At 35.6% G+C, this 25,456-nt stretch overlaps 1 protein-coding gene and 1 long non-coding RNA gene across 2 annotated transcripts; both read right to left on the reverse strand.

Annotated features, from left to right (window-relative positions):
* Nucleotides 1–9,112: 9,112 nt before the first annotated feature.
* LOC127958467 (uncharacterized) lies at nucleotides 9,113–25,325 on the reverse strand. Its single transcript, XR_008154037.1, has 2 exons — nucleotides 25,194–25,325; nucleotides 9,113–11,693 (listed from the first exon to the last, which is right to left on the reverse strand). It is a non-coding gene; the product is annotated as an uncharacterized LOC127958467 (long non-coding RNA).
* LOC127958466 (chemerin-like receptor 1) lies at nucleotides 12,302–17,343 on the reverse strand. Its single transcript, XM_052557343.1, has 2 exons — nucleotides 16,997–17,343; nucleotides 12,302–14,249 (listed from the first exon to the last, which is right to left on the reverse strand). Exon 2 carries the CDS (start codon nucleotides 14,237–14,239, stop codon nucleotides 13,259–13,261), a length of 981 nt encoding a protein of 326 aa, XP_052413303.1. The 5' UTR covers nucleotides 14,240–14,249; nucleotides 16,997–17,343; the 3' UTR covers nucleotides 12,302–13,258.
* Nucleotides 25,326–25,456: the final 131 nt, after the last annotated feature.

Consider the following 25,456-nt stretch of genomic DNA (forward strand, 5'->3'; position numbering starts at 1 on the left):
TTGTTCGTTCATACTGATTCGCGAACACAAGAGGCAGGATTTATAGCCTGAAACAATCATAGCCGAACACACCCAGTTTATCTGCTGGTGTCACTGTTGGACAATCTTTCAAAAAATTGATTTTAGTATTTATACAGTTTTTAATTTATTATATGTTCCAAACCAAATAGTTTTGACTTAGGGCAAAATCTCATCATGTTATATTTGATGTAACTTCAGTACTATGTATAGTGCCACCATTGTACTTTTGACTGAATTGCCTGAACTTTTATGATGATTGTTATCAAACATTATTATTCAACAAATAATATTTTATATATTTAATGGTATTTACTATTAGGAAACAGGGTGTGTTTGTGATGGTGATTTTAGTTATATTGTTGCGCAATTACAGAGCGACAAGAGACTTTTATTTTGAAAGAGACTAAAGCGCTGTTTTGAACTTGTTACATTTAATAACAGCTTGAAGCAGCCATTAAATGCACTTAGCAGCTCTATCCTCGCAAATCAGCCTTAACAGATGAAAGGATAGTACGACAAAGATATGACTTTCCTCAGCAGACATTTAAACTAATGTTTTATTGTTTTATGAGTGATCTGAAGAATGAATGCTGTATCATATGCAGGTAAGTTAATCACATTCGCTCAGTCAATCTCTGTTATAATACTCTACTCCACACAATACACAACTTTTAATGCAGTAATATAATAAACTTTTAATGAAGAAACTCAACGTTCCTTCATTACTAGTTCTAAAGTGACTTTTTCAGATTAGTAAAGGAGGCTTGGGCTCAGCTGTTTAACTGTTCTTTCACGATCGGGTTACCTCCTCCTCAGTCTGTTGTAGCAGTCAATTCCAGTCCACCCTCGATGCAGCATGTCTGCTTAGAGGGTTGTCAGGTCTGTGTTATAAACCAAACCAAACTGTTAATCTAAAATTTCCACAAAGCATCCCAATTATGTGGTAAAAAAAAGACTGTGGATTTGGCAACACTGCAGCATGCAAATACACCAAAACACAACTGGATGTATCCAAAGCAAAAAGGGACAAATGTCTTGCTGCACTGCAGCATTGAAAAATGATTCTCACACTCCAGGTAATGTTCTGTGATTTTTTTTTTTTTTTTTTTTTTATTCATCTTGCAATTGCTCCTTTGTTTTGGTCTTATGTACGTTGCTGAGTTGTTGCCGTTTTATTTTGCCTATGCAAATTAATTGAAACTGTCTGTGGTGACCTCTATATAGAGCCACAATATATTTTAATAAATATTCTGTTTGGTTAATCTGTTTACCTTCTTACTGATACAGTGGAATATATTTGATCTGAACACTTATCCAAACATCATTGTTTTCACAAGAAAGCCTTACATACCAGATTCAAGTGTGGAACATAATGTTGGCATTCAATCTCAGAGTGCACCAGATAAAGTAATGACATTTGCCAAGTATGGTAGCCCATACTCGGAATGAGTGCGCTGCATTTAACCCATCCAAGTGTACACAGCAGTGAGAAATGAACACACCGTGAACACACACCCAGAGCAGTGGGCAGCTATATATCCAGCGCCCGGGGAGCAACTCGGGGTTCAGTGCCTTGCTCAAGGGCACTTCATCCATGGGTATTGAGGGTGGAACAGAGCACTGTTCATTCACTCCCTCCCACCTACAAATCCGTCTGCACCGAGACTCGAACCGGCAACCTTCTGGTAACTAGTCTGACTGTTAGGCCACAGCTGCCCCAATCATTCAAAATAGCTCTGCTGTAAATTATAGGGAGATGATCACAAAATTTTGTCACCTGAATTAATGTTCTTGTTGGATTATGAAAGAAAAGGATCCAAAACTATATGAGAAAATTCTAAATTACAAACATTGAGGTGTTTATCCATTTGTCATAAAAAAATAATAAAAAAAAGAGTAGAAATGTTTCATTTTGCAGATGTTCCTCCAATTTTCAAGTTAATGGTAAGCAAACTACTTTAAAGTGACAACTCCTCTACACTGACAAGTTTTCTCATAGTGATACACCAAGACTTGATACTAACAAGAAGTCAGTGCTTGTCAAGGAACTACACTTAACTCACTTGAAGCAACTAGCACACTGACAATAACCTGATTTCCAATTTCAGTTTAAATGGGCCTATTCCTTTAATTGGGCCTTTAGAACCTCATTGCCAGTTATTTGTTTAGATTTAAAAAAAAAAAAAAAAAAAGCTATTTAAATAGATGGTCAACTTTATCACATCTCCTCAAAAACAGTGTAAAGTTAAGAAGAAAAGTGGTTGCTGGACGAAGGCTGAAAAAGAGGCCAGACAATTTTTATTTTAGAATTAGAACATTGTGGAACCAAAAAACAAATACATCCCAATATGTGTATATAAGCTTGTTGTCCACAGATGTGCATGGATTTTGAGATATTGAAATCATTAGGTTATAAAATGTAAACGTATTAATGTTGCTATTTAAATTTTAAGGTGGACCAGCCTCTGGAACTGCTGGGCATGGATTTAGTGGAGAAAGTCACTATAGGACCAACAATGGAAATGAGTACATTTGTGTCCTGTTGCAGTTCTATAAACTTTTCATGTTCTGGGAATTTTTTTCAGCGGCAAGTTTTATTTTATTTCCCAGAATGTTCTGCTAAAAGGTAGGAAATCATTCTCTAGAAACAGTCTAAAAATGTGTATTGATAATATTGTTAGAACATTATCCTCTAACATTCTAATAAAGCTTTACGTTAAACTAGATGTGGTTAGACAACATTGCCTAACTTAACTTTTCGTTAAACAACATTGCTCAGAAGTTGAATTTTGGTTGAAAGTGAAAACCCAAAATTTGTTTGATGTCAAGCTCCATCATAAATAACTCCAAAAACAGCATTACCAGCTTCACTTATAATGCCATCTAATTCAGAGTCTACAGTAAATAACCCCTTGCAGGATCACACTGAAATCAGTAATAAATTTGATTTGAAAAATATGCTGTAACCGTTGAAGTGCTGCAAAAATGTTTTACCACAAAAAGAATAGCAATGTTCACTGAAAGAGATGAAAGATTTACTGGTCATTACATTTATGTAGCTTTAGCTCAATTGGTAGAGCATTGGGGGTTCAAAGGCAATTCAAACATTGATAGCCTGAATGCACAGTAAGTCGCTTTGGATAAAAGCGTCTTCTAAATGCATAGATGTAAATTACATTTTAATTACAGTGTTGAGTACTCGAGACTCGGACTCGGTCTTGGACTCGGTCTCGAGACCGTATTTTAATGGTCTCGGTCTTGTCATGGACTCGTGTGCATTTTGACTCGGTATTGACTCGGACTCGAACATATTAGGAATCGGACTTATGCCCGAGTCCACTCGAGTCCCAATCAAAATATTTCATGATTATTACTGTATGTTAATGTTTATTTAAATTGATGTATGATTGACACATCCAATGACTGGTGATTTTCTTTTGACGTGAGACGTTAGGCCAGCAACACACTGGATGTGTGGCGCAAGCGCCTCAGCTGCGTGGCGTGTCTGTTTTTAATTCGGCTCCCATGTTAACAGGTTAGATCTTTATGGAAAGCCAAGTGGACCAGAAAACGCGTGCTTTTCAACGCCGTATTAATTTTAAAACGCCGTTTTCATAACGCCGCCAGGCGTTAAATAAGCGCCGTTACGCGATAAGTAAACGCCAGACGCCACCACGCGTTAAAATAACGCCACACGCCGACAGACGTTAAGTTAACGCGACACGCCACTTAAGATGCAGATTTATTTACTCATCTACATGGACACACCTCTCATGGCTACAAGGACTCTACGTCAAGTCAGAGCATCCAGTTTGCAAGAGCGCGAAGATGGCTAGCCCTTACAATTCTACATATAGCTTTTGTCTCATAAAGTTAAAACACGAATGAGTGCAAATTTGGAAAATATTTTATTCAACAGTTAAATTAATACGAAAGTAATATTATTATTTTATTATTATATTATATTTTGAGTAGGCTATCATTTCAATTTAATAAATAGTTGGTGATAGTTTCACAAAAATAGAAATTCTGTTTATTTACATTTACTCAACCCAATGATTCAGATGCAGTTTCTGTAACAAAAGTATAGCATGTGTAATTCTAAATTAAATATTAATATTTAAAGCTACATTTTGTTTGCTTTTTCAGATTTAACTCAATTAGGCTCTAAAATATCTTCTGAGGGTACTTTTTCTTCCTTTTTAAAAACATAATAACATATGATAAACTGAAATCATACTCAAAAGTAGTTACCTGATTTATTTTACAATAAAGCAATTACAAATATGGATATAGGGAATATAGTTATCGAATGACACAAATAAGTCCAAATTTGGAAATTATTACAATGGTTAAATAAATGAGAAAATGTATGGCAAGTCCTGACCTTTTGGATGTATTTAATTATAAATACCTTTGTAATCTATAATAACAGTACATTTGTTCATTCTTGAATATTAATATAGGTACCTGTAATTTTGGCCAAATTATATATACTTTGTTTGTGAATTTGCACATGCTATAATGTAAGCATCATTAATGACCCCTTTGTGTTTAATAAAAAAAATAAAAAAGATTGATTAGTGAAATGAAAGAATGATTTAATATAAAATGAGACTGATTATTAATTGTCTCCCATTGGCCTGATTAGCTTTGCCCTCAAAACCTTTCTTATTTAGTGGTACAGTATTGCATTATTTGTACATAATACACTTTGCATAAACGTTTGCAATTAGTTTTTTAAAAGGTAACGTTACAGTATCAAGGCCTCTATGCTTTTCTTTTTTTGATATTTCTTTGTTTAGGAAAATAAATTAATAGGGCAATATTTGATTTTTTTTTTTTTTTTTTTTTTTAGCTTTTTGATCCCATTTTCCATCTAATTTTTATTAAATTAGTAAAATACAATCCAGAAGAATAAGTTACCAGTCAAATGAAATCAGCATCAACATTTCAGCTTTGCAAGACACAGAACTCTGCTGTTGCATTAAGGATTATGCAGACTTTTTGAGAAGACTTGGAGGTGGCGTTAATGTATTTCATAAGAACGATGTAATGAAATTAATGTTAAAATGTTAAAATATAAAGTTTTGAAAATGGAAATATTAAACGATTTAAATGACTCATTTATACTTTCAAATGAAACTGAAACCGACAGTAGGTGGCAGCATGTCACTGCCTTACCAATGAATCACAAAGCAAATGACTCTCTTTATGAATGGGTGATGGGTAAATCATTGACTCGCTAGATTTGTTCTAAATTGCAGATTCATTCATAAACGTTGTTCAGAAACAGCTGTGTGTTTGTTTGGAGATGCACCGCTATCAGCTGTGACTTTGTTTGAATTTGTTTTTAAGAAATAGAGCAAATTAAGTGTTCCTGAAATTTAAGTCCATATGTTCAGGGGCGCCTGCAGGATTTCTTCCGAGGGAGTCATCTCTACACTGTTTGTTATGATGAATGACAATACTGCAGTCTGCTTTCACGATCTGAGGTGAACCAATAAACATTTACTGCCTTCATTCAATCCCCATACTCCATCTGTTTAATCTTATTTACTATCCTAATTGCATTATTATTATTATTATTATTATTATTCAGATTTGCCTTTGTTGTTGATGCTAATACAAAATATCAGGGGGGACTCCCATAAGTCTATTTTTAGTGGGGGTCAGCTCTGCAGTTCTGCTTAATTCAGCTATGATTATCATTTCAGTTTATGTTTATAAATATATATATATATATATATATATATATATATATATATATATATATATATATATATATATATATATATATATATATATATATAAGAAAAATGATATTTAATTTAGAATTACATATGCTCTACTTTTGTTTCAGAAGCTGCATCGGAATCGTAATATATTTACAGACTAAAACAGTTTGGTTATCAGCATTCTTCAAAATATCTTCCTCAAACGCAATACAGGCATAAGGTTTGAAACAACATTAGGTTGAGTAAATGTAAATGTAAATAAACAGATTTTCTATTTTTGTGAAACTATCGCCAACTATTTATTAAATTGAAATGATAGCCTACTCAAAATATAATATAATAATACAATAATAATATTACTTTCTTATTAATTTAACTGTTGAATAAAATCTTTTCCAAATTTGCACTTATTCATGCCTGGGGTGATAACTTTATGAGACAAAAGCTATATGTAGAATTGTAAGGGCTAGCCATCTTCGCGCTCTTGCAAACTGGATGCTCTGACTTGCCGTAGAGTCCTTGTAGCCATGAGAGGTGTGTCCATGTAGATGAGTAAATAAATCTGCATCTTAAGTGGCGTGTCGCGTTAACTTAACGTCTATCGGCGTGTGGCGTTATTTTAACGCGTGGTGGCGTCTTGCGTTAACTTAACGCGTAACGGCGCTTATTTAACGCCTGGCGGCGTTATGAAAACGGCGTTTTAAAATGAATACGGCGTTGAAAAGCACGCGTATTCTGACCCATTTGGCTTTCCATAGATCTTGCAGACTGTCTGCGTGAGACGCGCGGAAAACCCGTGCATGCTAGAAATAGAACCGACGCCTATTTTTCACGCGACACGCGTGCATGTTGGAATTTCCAGGCAAAATATACTAGGAAAATATGTTTATATGTCATTTTGTACACAAATACATATTAATTCATGACATTTTGATATTTGAAAGTCTATAGGTTGACATAAATTCAGATATAAATGTAATTTTAAAAATAAATTAATAATGATCGATTTTCAAATATTGCACCTGTCAAACATACTCTATTTTGCCGTCAATACTGTTGATGGTGTCTTATCAGTAGGTGTGTAAAAAAAAAAAAATACATTTGATATTGTTGTCATGAAGACAAGAGCCTGGTTTTTTGGCGGCCTCCCTCTATGTCACCTACAGCCGCAGCAGCGCGCCAAGCGCCGCGTGCAGGCACGCTTCTGGTGTGTAAAGACACAGAAAACGCGAAGCAGCCACCACGTTTCTGGCACGCAGTAGAGACGCCACGCAGCCAGTGTGTCACCGGCCTTAAGTTACCCTCCTCCCATCCGCCTGTAGTGATCCCGCTTTCCAGAAAGCCACATTGCTACATTATTTCTCTCAACTGTGTTATTTTTACAAAGTAGGACAAAATGGTCACAGAAAAACAAACAAATATTGTTTAGTTAAATTATATAATGAATACAGACACAGACTGACTGTCTCAACACTAAACATCTCCCCCTCAAAAACAATGTCTGACAGAATGCATTGAACTTATATGGCATTTGATCCAGCTTTCTTCCCCTGGCACATACACACTTTTGGATGAAATTTTCCTGGACAGTCACTCGGCTCTTGTGTGTATGCCCTCCGTAACAAAAAAAAAAAAATAGTGTGTATTTTACCCTGCATTAAAACGCACCATCCAGGGAAATTAGCATTAGATTATCCGTTGCTGTTACAGAAAGTGATAAAATAGTAACTGTTGTCAGTCCCCGCTTCCTCTGCGCCAGTAGAGAGAGTTTTTAGTTGGGGTGGATTGATCATGAGACCACATCGTGCTTGGTTGGGTAGCTGGATGGTCTCCTCACTTATTTTTTTGAAAAGTAATTATGCCCATCTCTAATCTTCACAACATCTAAAGTGCACATAATCCAATACATTGTAAGGATATTAGCAGTTATTAGCTAAGCTTCAAGGTTAAAAGTTATGTAAAAGCTGTTACAGTTGAACATTTACAGGTATAGTGGTACAGTAATGTTACTTGTACTAGAAGTGTTATGTAGAATTACAATATAGAGTCGTACAGTAATATTATGTGTACTAGAAAGGTTATATGGATGTGTATAGTGGTACAACGATGTTATGTGAAAAAAATGAGCACTTAATATTGACAAGTAACACTTCATAATATTAATAAAATTACCTTTACACCACATACTATGTGGCCCTTTTAACCTTTATTGTTTCCACCAAACATTGACATACTCTTGAAGATTTCTTTAGGTCTTGTCTCAGACCCAATCTCTCTGGTCTCGGTCTTGACTCGGACTCGACCCTTTCTGAACTCGGTCTTGACTCGGACTCGACCCTCTCTGGACTCGATCTGGACTCGGACTCGAATGAGCTGGTCTCGACTACAACACTGTTTAATTATAAATAATTGCATCCACATTTTAAAAATATTTTGACACGAATATTATAATATTAGTGTGCATTTAAAATGCTTGAACACATATTTTGAAATTTTTTTTTATCTCATTTGAAAATAAATACCGCATTTATCTGAGGTATGAGGGAATAACCAGTCCCAAAACTTTGTTGCTTGTTTAGGTTTTAAAACTTTTATTCAAATTCTGAGCAGATTAGACAGTATTTAGCCCAGGTTCGGTTCTTTGGGGTTGCTAAAGGGCTTCAAACGAAACCAATAAACCATTTTGATATTGTTTCAGGAGGCTTCCATTTGGCATTTTCAGCACCCCTTGAGATCTTCCAGAGGTAAATGTGCTGGATGGTATGGAAGTCTTAATGGATGACATACTCCTCTATCGGTCCTCCCTGGAACAACATCACACTCAACTAGAATGGTTGCTGCAAAGAGTGGAGTTGACAGGGTTGGAAATAAATCACAAGAAATGCACATACAGACAAAGTCAGCTTTGATGGGTCATCTGATTAATATGACTGCACCAGTCCTTGCGTACTACGATGTCACTGAAGCCTCTGCTGTCTAAGCTGATGCCAGTCTCTATGGACTGGAAGAGGTGCTCCTGCAGCTACATAAAAGAAGGAAGCCAGAAACATACTTCTTGAGATGACTCACTGAAGCAGAAACTCGATATGCACAGATCAAGAAAGAGTGTGTGGGTATGTGAGAAGTTTAAAAATACCTGTGTGGTTTACATGAGTTTAAGCTGTCATCGAAAGATGGAGGGAGTTTTTGTTTCCACAGCAGGAGAATGCGCCGTCTGGCTAATAATGTTAAAAATGCAAAAGACTTTGCAATATTTCCAGGCAAATCAGTGACATTTGACGAAAGTCCAAAAAGTGCTACCAACGGGCAAGGCTCAATCTGTTTCTTTGTCACTAAAGAAAAACAATTAATGATTGATAGCCAAAAAGAATTTAATTATGAACATGTCCAAAACATATGCATTAAGTCTGCCAGGGCCTGATGGCAACGGTCACAGAGAGGATCAATACCAGGATTGATTTTTGCCAACCTCACTTTTGTCCAGTAAATTCGATGAATACATTTTAACTGGATACGACTGTGACGTGCACAAATAGAGGAGTTATGAACACGGGACAGAATCTGGTTCCAAGTCTCATCATCAAATGTAAGACAAAAATCTGACTCCTATTGTTGTTTAATAAGAGAGAGAGAGGAAGTGGAAATGGAGGAAATTAGCTTGTATCATTATTTGACCCAGTGTCAAATTATGATATGCTATCGGCATCTCTCAAAGGCTTTTTAAGGAACAAAGCCATTTCCTTTTCTCCTAGACTTAAAAATAAATATTCTGAACAAACTTCAGTATTAGAAAGGGAATTAGATTACAACTTTTACAGTATTACACTACATAAGTAAAATGTTGAAAGGGCTGCACTCAATGATTTGATTCGCAGAAGAGCAAGATATCTAATGCATAATACACAACCAAATGGAAGCAGACCAAGCCTACTCCTTGCACTCACTCTAATTATACAGTTTTGAACCCAACAACCCAACAATGCATACAGAAAAAAAAACCTTGTTAGCACAACCATGTGCACATACATGTGTACACACATTCACTCACAAATATTAATAAATTATTAATCACACTCACTCAAATCACCCCTCTCACTCTCTCCTCTCTCTTTCTCAATCACAGACAGATTAATAATGTACGCTATAAACAGGTGCAAGGTTTGTGGGATTCAATTATTAATATTTTCTGTTGTTTTTATTCTTTTGTTAAAAGGAAGGGTCTAACCTAAAGGGATACTACACCCCAAAATGAAAATTGTCATTAATCCCGTAACCCCATGTTGTTCCAAACCCGTAAAAAAATGTATGAAGTGACAAGCTGCATTCAGCTCATATTCTCCAAAATGGTGCCACGGTGATGTGGAGTAACACAGAGGACACGGCTTGTTGAATAAAGTTGTTATTTTAGTTTTCGTTGTGTACAAAGAGTGTTCTCCTCGCTTTATAATGTTACGGTTGAACCACTGATGGCAGAAGGAGTATTCTGAAATGATTAATGATTAATGACAACATTTTCATTTTAGGGTGCAGTTACCCTTAAATGATGTGTTAATGTCCCATAAAGGTCATGCCAGTTTGAAGAATGAAGAATTTGGTGGCATTTTACGTGAATTGCTTAATACTTTTTATGGTTTTCTTCAGTATTTGAGGCATATGAAACAGCTGTACCTAAATACTTTTCATCCCTTAATGTTACTAATTTCGGTTACTTTAACATCTTAGGCTATGTAGTTTTCATTTAAAATTTACATTTTTATTGTTTTAACAACTCAGCTGTATGTGGACACTTTTGAGTAGAAATGCATATTGCAATTTTGTTTTGTTTCAAATATAGTTCCCATAGTCCATAACTACTGTATTTTTATGTTTATTTTAAGTTATTTTAATATATAAATTCAGTTAAATCATCAAACATATTTTGACAAAAATTCTCAGATAGGTTTAATAGTCATAGAGGTACAGAGCAGGGTTGTCCATCAAGCCAAAAATTAGTCTGATATTCAATGATGGATGTTCATCACCTTATGCCCGAATGTCAGTAATATAATTTTGCATCAATTTTATTAGTTCCATGCTTCCTCTCCCCCCACCTACAAACTATTGGCAAAAACTAGATTATTTACTAGCCTAATAAAATATATTTGGAATGGAAAATGTCCCCGCATTAAGTGTTCTACACTTCAAAGAATTCAAATGAAAGGCAGATGGGGTTGTTCAAATTTTAAATTATATAAGTCCTTTATTCTGCCCCTGGTTAAAAAAATAGTTTGCTCCTTGTTCACAGTCCTCGTGGAAAGTAATATAGCAAGAGCTTATTTCACCAGTTCAATTTCAAGATTTTTAATTTTCTGGCCTTACATGTATGAATCATTACACTATGGACCTATACTTTTCTTACACACTCTAAATATTTAAAAAGACTGAACCCCCTTTTCCATCTAAAACTATGTGACACACCAATACTACGGCACAATCTGAATCTGCTTTCTGGTGGACAACCATTTGTACAGCCAACTGGGCTACAAAAGATATTCTAACATTGAATGATATGGAGAAATCTATTTTAGATTTTCAAGATTTAACATTTCCTGTAACACTTTGTTTCTATTTTTCCAACATTGTTCTACATTAAAACTTCAAAAGGTTCCTTGGGTTAATAATATTCAAATTCACCCAGTAGTGCAATGGATTCAAAATACGCCAATTTATTATCTTTGCTTTTCAAATCTTAATACAGATACCGTAATTTCCCTAAAGCTAGAGCGTGGTTATCAGATGTTTTATACAAGGTTATCAAGATTAATTTTCCTAAAGATCCTGTTATTTAATGATAATTCTCAATTTTCTGTAAGTGAAAAAGAACAATAATTTTGGCTAGCAGCTTTGACTGCGGCAAATAAATGACTAGTTCAGTGCTGGAGACCCCCTCATGACCTTTCTGCTAAGCACTGGATTCAGGATCTCTGGAACTGTCTCCTGCATGGAATAACCACGCAAAACCTGCTACTCTACTTGGAAGAACTGGATTTCCATAGTCTCTAAGATTTTGGTCATTTAATCAAAAGATTCTGTTGTTAATATTGTTACCAATTCTGTTTGTATCTTTAATATATATATATATATATATATATATAATCTTATTTATATTTATATGTAATTATACTTATATTTAATCTTATATTGTTTTACTTTTGTATTTATTTGGGTCCTGGGGTGCGATGGGACAGGTGTGGGATGGCAGTGGTTTAATAGATTTTCTCTCTTTTGTTGTAATGTATTTTTGTGTGTTCTATCAAAATAAAAACAGTGAAGTACAAAAAAATAAAATAATAATAATAATAATGTACATGACATTCTTCTTAAAATCTAAGTAGTGTTCCCGGTTCTGGTTGACCTAATTAATGCAGCCAAAATATCCTTTAAATGATTTGCATTACAGAATGTGATAAGTGTGCTATGTGTATGCCACATAGAAGAGATGAGTCTTTAAACTAAATTTAAACTGACAGAGTGTGTCTGTGTTAGGAAGACTGGTACAGAAATAGGAACAAATATTTTATTTAAGACTTGATTTTCAGATTCTAGATACTGAACCAGATTTTTTAGAATGAATATAATGAGCTAAGAGCTCACCCAAGTACTGAGGACCTAAACCATTCAGGGCTTCATAACTAATAAGTAAGATTTAAAAAATGTGTACAATGTTTAACAGGGAAGTGCTGATAGAACCTGGCTAATGTTGTCATACTTCCTGGTTGTAGTGTTTGAAAAGACACATAACATGAAAATACATTCATTTGTAATAAAGCATATTCTTTACACTGCAACTATATATATAGACTACAGTCAAATACTTACACATTCTTATATCTATAATAGACAAAACATTACAGTATTATGACAAAACAGCAACACTATTGTGACACACCATCAATAAAAAACAGCTTCAAATGGTCCTCTATAAGGTTGATATTCATATACTACAGAATATACAGTAGATAGTGGGTTAGTGTTTCTGAAGCATGCCCTACATGCGATGCAGTGTATCAACAAAATCAGAATATAACTTGAAAGCAAGCATTAATTTGGAACATACAGGGCCATTTTTCATGTTTTCAGAGTTTGGATTAGGAGTTAAAAGAAATGTTTCACTTGTCAGTTTGAGTAGAGAAAATGCTGGCATGCATTTTGCTGACATGGTGTATGTATAACAGTCCTTGCTGATGTATTTTAGAATTGCTACATCGATCTTTAATACCTATGTACAATTCATGGGCAGCTTTTTCCTAAGCACATCAGTTCATTGTTGTGATCTGGGTCAGCCATCCATTCTTCAAACTGCTTATCCTCAGTAGGGTCGCAGGGATTTTGGTCCAAGGGTGGAGAAAACACTGCTAGATGACCATTCCATCACAGGAGAACACTCTTTCTCATTCACTACACAGACAAGTTTGTGTCTCCAATTCACCTCTGAGAAACTCCACACAGACAGTCCTGGCTTATTTGGGGCTATTGGTGCAAGGCAACAGTGGTCTCCCTCGATCAAGCACAGTTTCGCACTTATCTGAGTCATGTTCCATCCACTTCATTTTAAAACTAAATCCGAATAAGAAATAGATGACCGGGCTGATTAAAGAGTGGGCTGTGGCTAGTGCAGTAGCTACTGGAAGTCCATATTTCAACAAAATTGGATCCAGGCTGTTGGTAACAGTGGCTTGAAGCATGGTTAAGAAGATCTGAGGGCCCCAGAACACAAAAAAGGCAATTTTTATAGCACAGATGATCTGTGCCTGCTCCTTGCAGACTTTACAATTTCTATGAGCTGATGTCAAACAGCTGAGAAACATTACCAAAGCTGGCGCAAGAAGCCCAATGAGACATCTCATGATAACGACTGCCTTCAGCCTGGCAATGCCCTCTTGAGTAGTTTTCAATTCATCAGTGTCATAATCATCAATGCACTGAGAATATCGGACCTCTCTGGAATACAGTGAAGGACATGCCAAGATTGCTGCAATAGCCCAGGATAATGAAATCAGAATGATGTTACAGTTCTTGCAAAGATTCAAGCAGTCAATTTTTAAAATAACAGAACTAATGCTCCAGAGACTCAGCATGGCTGCTGTGGAGAACATACTGCCATAGGTGATATAGGATGACAGCTTGCAGCTCGCGTTTCCATAATTCCAATCAAAGTTATTGTAAGCATACAGGAGCTGATAAACAATAAATGCACTGGAGACTAAGTGTGTTAAAGCCAACGCCGTAATCCAAGAGGAAACCGTTGGCGATTTCTTGTTTTTCAGGCAGCTGATGATAATGACGATGAAGTTGAGGGTGACACCGAGGATCAAGACAACAGAATATGTAATCAAGTAAATCATCCTGATCACATGTTGGTACTGCTTGGTTGCATTCTCCCTGCTTTCAATTTCTGCAATGATAGTATCATAGTCTGTGTAATTTTCTTCTCCAGACATTTTGTAAAGTCTGAAACAAAAAGACATAGATTAAAATGTTTCACTCTGAATAATATGCTGCCCAGGAACAGATATGTTCTGTTCAGTTCATATATATATATAAATATATATGTGTGTGTGTGTGTGTGTGTGTGTGTGCGTGCGTGCGTGTGTGTGTGTCACCTATTCTATAACCTACCCCTTCCTTGACACTGAATAGAACACTATTTTTAAAAGATACTGCAGGCAAAAAATAATAATCTTTACAAAAGAGGTCATTGTTAATTTTTTTTTAATGAGAAAGAGCTGTGATCATTATTCAACCCTTTTTTTCCAACAGAAAAATAAACACCAGGCTTAGAGAATGAATTACGGAATTTGTATTTTTGAGTGAACTGTCCCTTTAAGGAATGGGGGAAAAAAGTTTATCTTTCCAAATGAGGCACCAGCAGATATATATGTAATGTGCTCCTTTTCTATATTAAGGCATTAATATGTAATCTTAGAGATCTCTTGTGTTAGTCACTGACGTTGAAATCTGGCACTTTCATTGGTGACCAATATATTAAAACACCTTACTTTATAATTTGTTCAAAACATTAAATGCTTAATAGTAAGACAATAACAAATTCATATATAATCACAGAAAAAAAAAATCTTAATGTAACATGAATTAAATTAAACAAGGAAAAACGAGATCAGAATTAAAGTGACAAAACGGCAACATCTACAAAACAACACTGCATGTTTTTTTAATTTTTATCGTATTGTACATTTTTCACACACAATTTACATTTAAAATCAAGTTACATCTGCATGTCTTGCAGAAAACGTCTAAAGGTTTCACCATGATTCCTTATTTGGTCCAAATGCTTTGCTTCATGCATATTTTCTGTAAAATCATCTTATCTTTTGCAGCAAAATGGCAGAATGAGTAAAATCTTAACTCTGACTATCTGTGAGAACGGTGTACTGAAAATGAAAGTAAAATATGTGGTATTGGATTTTTTTTTTTTTTTCAGTTTCAGTTTTCGTCAGCTGCAATTTGTGCTGCAGCCAGGCCTGTAGCCAGCTAAGACATCACCTCTGCAAATTTTTCATTTAAAAAAAAAAAATTGTTCATTGATTGATTAATTTACTGCTAAACTCCTCATATGAATGTCTTCATGTATAATTTAGAATGTTTAGAGTCTGTGGTATGATTGCTGCAAGACGCTGTCGAAGTGAACGAGTCTTCAGAGCGTTTTGAGCGAGAGCGCGAGACACAGCCGCCTTGTTGCCAGATCTGCTATAAGCATTTTTAACTCGTTTTTTTCCACTTAATTTGACTCTTTAGAAAGTTAATAAAGTACAAAGTTGCGGTTTAGGGTCAGCGATAACTTTAACTGATCTAATTTCCAAAATATTTAAAATAATTTTGCTTTATTATATATATATATATATATATATATATATATTATCTGCACCTCAGTATTGTAGTTCATTATAAAACAGTATGCAATAATTACTGAGTGTCAGTTTTAATTTTAATTCAAATTATTAAATGGATGCCACCTTATTGGGACAATAAAGCCCTCCCTACCCCTACATCTACCCTACCCTTACTCTTACTCTACCCCATACTTTATTTCCAACTTATTGATTATTCACTTTATTTTCAGTGAAAATAAATTATTTTCTGATGTGATTTTAAAAGGGAGAAAAAAATTACCCAAAAGGTGGATACGAACCCGGATCGATCCCGTCAAAATATGTAAAAATTTTCCTCTGCTTCACTAGAGCTGATGCTTAACCTGTTAATGTCTTTCGTAATCTTGTCTTTTGCAATCTACGTTTGGTGGGTAAAGTTAGTGTAACTGGACACTCAGATCAAAAAGTCTATGGACACGGTATTGCTGACAAGATATAACATTCGATAAGAAAAAAAAATGATATTACCTGTCAGACACTTTATCAACACTATCAAAACCCCGTCTCACTCTAGTGCAGAAATCTGTAGATCAAGTTACTTAGGGTACAGAAATACGCAAACACTATCCATTAAGAAGTCAATGCTTAGTCATTCAGTACGGTAGTTAAACTTTAACAAATCATGTTATAAACATTCATAAGAGCACTAGACAAAGTTAACAGCTATATAATGGTTATAAATAAAAACAATATCAGCAATATGTATGGTTGCATTAATAATAAACAACTGATAAAATTATCCACCCCATAGTAAAGTATTAACAAACTTTGATAATACAGTAAATAGGGTATGATTTAAAAATAAGCCTCCCTCCAAAAACATCTACATTTCTGACACTTTTCAGGTGTTGGTGAATATAATTAGTTGTATTTATAGGGGTTTTTATAGCACAATTCTGTAATTAGGTTATTATAGAAACCCCCTGAACCTCACTAATTTTCAAAGCCTGGCTACTGCCATGGGTACTGCCTTGATTCTGGACAAAGTCCAGAGGTTTTAACTGCACCTCTCGGATTACATATTCTATACAACGTCTAAATTAGTCACACATCCACATGTGGAAAACACGTTTTATTTTTCTAAATGCAACCACGTTTAAAATGTGTTTGTAAAGATGATGAAAAGTGCACATTTAAGTTTGTGATTCTAAGATTAAAAGAAAATTGCACCTACATAAACAAGTCACATGTTAACATCACAACCAGATTTCGTTTATTAAAACATTGCAGTAGCTTCACTTGGTTAGATTTCGCTTGAACACATGCTTAAAATTGTCAATGTGTGAGGACTGCAGTGATCTAAATTACCTTTACACCGTGTCCTAACCAGACGCGACGTGATAAGATTCCAGCGACAAATGATTTTTCAGTTCACACGAGAAGAGACGAGACAGAACATAAGCTGTATGCTGTTCTCCCTGTCTATGGTTGTCCAGTCGTCGCAGAAACCGAGAGCCGCAGAATCCTTTTGCTTGTCTTGTGTCGTGACTCTTATCAAACTCTGATTAACACGGAAAATAAACCTTTTATAGCGTGTACCGCATGAGTAGCGAGAACCACAATATGCACTTGACACAAACTCAAAGATGACGTGTGTGTGGAAACCGATCTCCTAAATAAGCAAGATATGCTTTATTTCTGCAAGGATGAAGGGGGCGTCGCCTTTGACACTAGATGCGGGGTGTGGCAACCTCAGGGTGAAAACAGCCAATCACATGAATTAATTAATTAATTACATCACTACTGTATTTCAATGACCAACAGAGAATTGTTGCACAACAGACACCAGATTCGACTACCACCTAAGCCACCACCTTCAAAGCTCGGTCCCCTCGGAGTGAGTTGTGTTATAATTGTGCATCAAGCCATTATCCTGGTTCTGGTTGACCTACTTAATGCAGCCTTAAATTATCTGTATTACAGAATATGACAAGTGTGTTACGTGTATGCCAGATGGAAGAGATGAGTCTTTAAACTAAATTTGAACAGACAGAGCTTGGAAGACTGGTACAGAAATAGGAAAAGGATTTTATTTAAGAGTTGATTTTCAGAATTCTACTGAATAGCCAGATTTTTTAGATCACAGTGAACGTGAATGAATATAATGCACTAAGAGCTCACCCAAGTGCTGAGGACCTAAACCATTCAGGGCTAATAAACAAAACATTACAGTATTATGACAAAAAAAAGCAACATTATTGTAACACACCATCAATAAAAAACAGCTTCAAATGGTCCTCTATAAGGTTGATATTCATATACTACAGAATACAGTACTTAGTGGTTTAGTGTTTCTGTAGCATGCCCTACATGCGATACAGTTGTAGATCATAAATTTTCAGAGTTTGGATTAGGAGTTAAAAGAAATGTTCCACTTGTCAGTTTGAATACAGAAATTGCTGGCATGCATTTGTGGACATGGTGTATATTTCACAGGGATGTTGGTCCAAGGGTAAAGAAAACACTGCTAGATGACCATTCCATCACAGGAGAACACTCTTTCTCATTCACTACACAGACAAGTTTGTGTCTCCAATTCACCTCTGAGAAACTCCACACAGACAGTCCTCCTGGCTTATCTGGGGCTATTGGTGCAAGGCAACAGTGGTATCCCTCGAAACATTACCAAAGCTGGCACAAGAAGCCTGATGAAAAATCTCATGATAACGACTGCCTTCAGCCTGGCAATGCCCTCTTGAGTAGTTTTCAATTCGTCCAAGTCATAATCATCAATGCACTGAGAAGATCGGACCTCTCTGGAAAACAGTGAAGGACATGCCAAGATTGCTGCAATAGCCCAGGATAATGAAATCAGAATGAAGTTACAGTTCTTGCAAAGATTCAAGCAGTCAATTAAAAAAAAAAAGGATCAAGACAACAGAAGATGTAATCAAGTAAATCATCCTGATCACATGTTGGTACTGCTTGGTTGCATTCTCCCTGCTTTCATTTTCTGCAATGATAGTATCATAGTCTGTGTAATTGTCTTCTCCAGACATTTTGTAAAGTCTGAAACAAAAAGATATAGATTAAAATGTTTCACTCTGAATAATATGCTGCCCAGGAACGGATGTGTTCTGTTCAGTTCTTTTATATATATATATATATATATATATGTATGTGTGTGTGTGTGTGTGTGTGTGTGTGTGTGTCACCTATTCTATAACCTGCTCTTGCTTGACACTGAATAGAATACTATTTTTTAAAGAATAGTGCAGGCAAAAAAAAAACAAAAAACAAAAAATCTTTACAAAAAAAGGTCATTGTTAAAAAAAATTTTAATGGAAAAGATTTATTACAAACTTTTTTCCAACAGAAAAATAAACACCAGGCTTAGAGAATGAATTAGAGAATTTGTATTTTTGAGTGAACTGTCCCTTTAAGGAATGGAGAAAAAAGTTTATTTTTCCAAATGAGGCACCAGCAGATATATATGTAATGTGCTCCTTTTCTATATTAAGGCATTAATATGTGATCTTGGAGATTTCTTGTGTTAGTCATTGACGTTGAAATCTGGCACTTTCATTGGTGACCAATATATTAAAACACCTTACTTTATAATTTGTGCTAAACATTAAATACTTAATAGTGAGAAAATAACATTCATATATTATCACAGAAAAAAATCTTAATTTAACATAAATTTATTAAATTAAACATAAAAACAAACATGGAAAAACATGATCAGAATTAAAGTGATAAAAAAGCAACATCTGCAAAACAACACTGCATGTTTTTTTAATCATATTGTACATTTTTCATACACAATTTACATTTAAACTCAAGTTACATCTGCATGTTTTGGAGAAAACCTCTAAAGGTTTCACCATGATTCCTTATTTGGTCCAAATGCTTTGCTTCATGCATATTTTCTGTAAAATCATCTTACCTTTTGCAGCAAAATGGCAGAATGAGTAAAATCTGAAATTTGTGACTATCTGCGAGAACGGTGGACTGAATATGAAAGTAAAATACGTGGCATTAAATATGTAAGTTTTTTCTCTTTTTTTTTCAGCTTCAGTTTTCGTCAGCTGCAATTTGAGCTGCAACACATCTTTGGTTCTGGAAAAAGTCCAGAGGTTTTAACTGCACCTGTTGGATTATAAGGTTACATAGCCTATACAAGGTCTAAATTAGTTACACAACCACATGTGGAAAAAATGCAACCACGTTTAAAAGGTGTTTGTAAAGATGATGAACGTGCACATCTAAGTTTGTGATTCTAAGATTAAAAGAGAACTGCACCTACATAAACAAGTCACATGTTAACACCACAACCGGATTTCATTTATTAAAATATTCCAGTAGCTTCACTTGGTTAGATTTCAAGAGCACTTTAGCATGCTTGAAGGGTTAGTTCACCCAAATATTAAAATTATGTCATTAATAACTCACCCTCATGTCGTTCCAAACCCGTAAGACCTCCGTTCATCTTTGGAACACAGTTTAAGATATTTTAGATTTAGTCCGAGAGCTCTCAGTCCCTCCATTGAAGCTGTGTGTACGGTATACTGTCCGTGTCCAGAAAGTTAAGAAAAACATCATCAAAGTAGTCCATGTGACATCAGAGGGTCAGTTAGAATTTTTTTTGAAGCATCAAAAACACATTTTGGTCCAAAAATAGCAAAAACTACGACTATTCATCATTGTCTTCTCTTCCAGGTCTGTTGTGAGCGTGTTCACTGCAGTGTAGTGATGTCTGGTTCGTGAACGAATCACTCAATGTAACCGGATCTTCTTGAACCAGTTCTAAAATCGAACTAAATCGTGCCCCTCACATTTTTGAGACAAGTGGATACAGCTTCCAAACGACAAAAAATAGCCGAATAATATTTTTTAGATATTTGATATTATCACACCGGTGTGATTAGATCGTTCAGTACACATCATCAGCTGTTAATTCAAATCTGCATTCGCTGGCTAGCACTGAGCCAGAGACAGATGTGTTCGCATCATGCTTCATGGTAACCAATCAGAAACGATTCGGTAGCGCTTATGAATGCAGTGGCCAATCAGAGACGTGCAGAAGAGTCATCACTGAAATGCGGTGTTTTGAGAGTGCATGAACTCTGAATGAAAATGCTCTTTGATAATTTAAATGTTCTTTACTCTCTGTTAAAAAAAAAAGTAACTTACAATACTGGTATTAAAATCTACATTAAATGCAAATTCAGTCTTATTAAAAATATTTTATGGCATGACACCCATGTATGGCACTTAAGTAAAAAGTTTTTATATGTAGTTAGATTAGACTACTTTGCCCATTACCATTTATTGATCAGATAACAATCTTTAAAGGTGCAAAATGCATTTACTTACACATATCTGAAAATCGAGATAATTCCTAAAAATATTAAGCATGTTTGGAATCGTTTTGAATAAAAAGGAACAATAACTAAATAAAACATAAGCCTATATAAGTTATACCTGCTAATGTAGCTGCTGTGTCACATGAGAACCATAACTAATACCCCCCCATGTGCCCCCTCAAAAATCATGAATGCATGACGCCCTTCCTGCTTAAGCTGTTAACTATTTTAATGTGGCTGACACTCCCTCTGAGTTAAAATAAACCAATATCCCAGAGTAATTCATGTACTCAAACAGTACACTGACTGAACTGCTGTGAAGAGAGAACTGAAGATGAAAACTGAGCCGAGCCAGATAACGAACAAAAGATTGAGTCATTCTCAAGTCAAGAACCGGTTGCATCAGTTTTAGGATCATCAGTACACTGCACCGAGAACAGTTTCTGTCGGAGGCGTTCGATTTGAGAACCGAGGAGCTAATGATACTGCACATACTGCTGGGGAAGCCATGGCCTAATGGTTAGAAAGTTGGACTCACAATCAAAGGGTTGTGAGTTCTAGTCTCGGGCCGGCAGGAATTGTGGGTGGGGGGAGTGCATGTACAGTGCTCTCTCCACTCTCAACACCATGACTTAGGTGCCCTTGAGCAAGGCATCGAACCCCCAACTGCTCCCCGGGCGCCGCAGCATAAATGGCTGCCCACTGCTCCGGGTGTGTGTTCACAGTGTGTGTGTGTGTGTGTTCACTGCTCTGTGTGTGCGCACTTCGGATGGGTTAAATGCAGAGCACAAATTCTGAGTATGGGTCACCATACTTGGCTGAATGTCACGTCACTTTCACTTTCACTTTCATGCGTGTTTCAGTGTGAAGCAGAATGACACACAACGTGTCTGAACCATTTGATTAAATGAATTACTCTGGGATATTGGTTTATTTGAACTCAGAGGGAGTATTAGCCACATTAAAAAAGTTAACAGCTTAAGTCATTTGTGGATCAATGCGTATTGGAGACACAAACCATTTCAAACGATTCAGTTCAATTTGTTGAAATGGTTCACGAACATCTGGTTACATCGAATGATTCGTTCGCGAACCGGATATCCAGACTGCTTTGATTTGAACTCTCTCTCACAACAGACCGGAAGAGAAGACAATGATGAATAAAGTCGTAGTTTTTGCTATTTTTGGACCAAAATGTATTTTCGATGCTTCAAAATATTCTAACTGACCCTCTGATGTCACATGGACTACTTTGATGATGTTTTTCTTACCTTTCTGGACATGGACAGTATACCGTACACACAGCTTCAATGGAGGGACTGAGAGCTCTCTGACTAAATCTAAAATATCTTAAACTGTGTTCTGAAGATAAACAGAGGTCTCACTGGTTTGGAAAGACATGAGGGTAAGTTATTCATGACATAATTTAAATATTTGGGTGAATTAATTTATAATTATCATGTGTGAGGACTGCAATGATCTTAATTACCTTTACACCGTGTTCTAACCAGATGCGATGTAATAAGATTTCAGCGACAAATGATTTTTCAGTTCACACGAGAAAAGTCGAGACAGAACATAAGCTGTATGCTGTTCTCCCTGTCTATGGTTGTCCAGTCGTCGCAGAAACCGAGAGCCACAGAATCTTTTTGCTTGTCTTGTGTCGCGACTCTTATCAAACTCTCTGATTAACATGGAAAATAAATGTTTTGTAGCGTTAATTAATTAATTAATTAGTTACATCACTACTGTATTTCAATGACCAACAGAGAATTGTTGCACAACAGACAACAGATTCACCTAACACCTAAGCCACCACCTTCAAAGCTCGGTCCCCTCGGAGTGAGTTGTGTTCTAATTAAAGAGCCAGTAAGATGAAAATTCGAAGCTTCCTATCACGGTTTATAAGTCCTGTACAATAGGTTTAAATCCATCCAAGGTTAAAAACATTGTCATTTTGTCAAAATATCATTTTAAAATTACCTCAATTCTCAGAGATCCCCAAACGGTTCACGCGAAGCAGTTCAAAAGATTCAGTTTCCTTAAATCCCAACTTTCGGTAGCATACTGTGTTCTGATTGGTCAACTAACATAGTCAGTTTTGATTGGTTGTTCCGCACACAACTTTATGGTAAACAATGCGTTAGCATCTTTTTGGGGTGAATTATGTCTTATTCCTCTCATCGCGAAGCAAACAGTAAATTAAAAAACTTGAACAGTCTCGCTGCTTTTTCTTCTGTGTGTGCGTATTTAAGCCGCGCGCTTCAGTTTGAATCTGAATAGCGCGTTCAAGGGGGGGGGTGTGGTCACATTAGATATAATGAAGGGAGACGTGAAAAAAGGACATCGCGTTGTTTTCATATGGATTACTTTATCACAGAATATCTGTTAGCAGCACTTGTTACACTTTAATGAAGTATTTGTAAATGAAGATCAGCACAGACAAAGGCTGCAGACAGCACACATACTGATAAGATGCTCGGGAGAAAACAAACACAACTTCACAGGTTGTGATTCGGAGATGCTTGTTGGTATAAATAAAGTTGGTAATGAACCCTCGTTTATGGCCAAACGCTTTAAAAATCCCGCTGTACTCACCAAGATTAGAAAAGCAGCCATCAGTGAAATGTTGTGAACACAACAAGGATTTGTTGTACTGCTCTGGTATTGTGGTGAAAATGAATTTTAGTCATTGGTTCTTCTGATCTTTATCTTTGGCAGTGAAAATAAAACAAACTTGCCTTTACAATTAAAAACACACTGTCTCCTCGACATGATGCTCTCACACCAACCAGAGCGTCTGTGTGGGGGGTGGGGGGTGGGTCAGGTCAGAGTATCGTTTCTCCCAAGACGGTAGGCGGAGATTATTATGCAAAGTGTTCCTAGTGACGTACATAGAGATGGGCAAAAGATTTGAAATCTATAACGACTCGTTTCAGCGATTCAGAGTCGACTCCTTACTTTAGAAGCCAATAACTTTATAAATCGTGTACTTTTTGGTTTAATTACTTTGCACATTGTTTACACTGATGGACAGCTACATCATACACTGTAATACAGGTAATTTTTGATTTCCCATCTGTGTGGCTCTCTAACACACATCAAGCCATTATTTTTCCTGAAATCCAGATGACACTTTATTATTTCCATCTGACTTGCAGCACTTAAATCCTAAAGTCCTCAAAATTATAGATGAATTTGGCATATATCGAGATTTTAAATTAATCATTCTAAAACTATTTTGATGCCTCTTAATTCTTATGGTCTTAGTTTTTCTATAAACAATATACTATTATCAACAAAAGTTAAATATTTAGGGATCGGACTCAGACCCACGTTAATTCTCATCTCAAAAATAAACTAAATATCAATGTATGGAAAAGTTTAGTCTGATATTAAACGATGGATGTATCTGCCCGAATGTCAGTATGAAAAATGTATATTTCACCTGTTTGATTTCAAAATTTTACTACCATATGGCACAATCTGAATCTGCTTTCTGGTGGACAACCATATACAGCCAACTTGGGCTACAAAAGATATTCTAAAATTGAATGATATGAATGGAGAGAAATCAATTCTAGATTTCCAAGACTTGAAAGATTTAATATTTCCTTTAAGACTTTAACTTCATTCTGCATTAAAACATCAAAATTTTTATTGGGGTAATAATCTTCACCCAAAATTCACCCAGTAGTGCAATGGATTCAAAATGTGCCAAGCATAGGAATTGTTTCTTATTTTTACCTTTGCCTTTCATATCTTAATAAAGATAATCTCCCTAAAGCTAGAGTGCGGTTATAAGATTTGACCGCCTATAATAGTAGCATTGAATGGGACACAGTGTGGGTTAATACATTCCATGCATCTTTAAACTCTAATCACAAATATTTAACCACACTTTAATTAATTAATTAATTCGTTCTGCTGTGGTATTTCACACCATCCATATTGCATATTTTGTGGACCAGGTTTCCTTTACACTTTGATACATGTGCTATGGGACTGTCCAGATGTGCAAAAATTTTGAGATATTGTGCTTGATATTTTATACAAGGTTATCAAGATTCGTTTTCCCAAAGATCCTGTTATTTTATTGTTGAATGATAATTCTAAATTTTCTGTAAGTGAGAAAGAACAGAAATTTTGCCTGGCAGATTTGACTGCGGCAAATAAATTTGATTACCCCTGACTACCTTTCTGCTAAGCACTGGATTCATGCATTTTTGAAAATACTATCTCTGGAACTGTCTTCTGCATGGAATAACCACGCAAAACCTGCTACTATATTTGGAAGAACTGGATTTCCATAGTCTCTAAGATTTTGGTAATTTCTAAAGATGTCATTCTGTTGTTAATATTATTACCAATTCTGTTTGTATCTTTTTTATATATATTTATTTAATCTCATATTGTTTTACTTTTGTTTATTTGGGTCCTGGGGTGTGATGGGACAGGT

Source organism: Carassius gibelio, chromosome B5 (assembly GCF_023724105.1).
Source record: "Carassius gibelio isolate Cgi1373 ecotype wild population from Czech Republic chromosome B5, carGib1.2-hapl.c, whole genome shotgun sequence".
NCBI classification, from domain to species: Eukaryota; Metazoa; Chordata; class Actinopteri; order Cypriniformes; family Cyprinidae; genus Carassius; species Carassius gibelio.

Coding starts and splice junctions, on each gene's coding strand:
- LOC127958466 (XM_052557343.1), bottom strand. CDS start 14,239: ATGTCTGGAGAAGAAAATTACACAGACTATGATACTATCATTGCAGAA.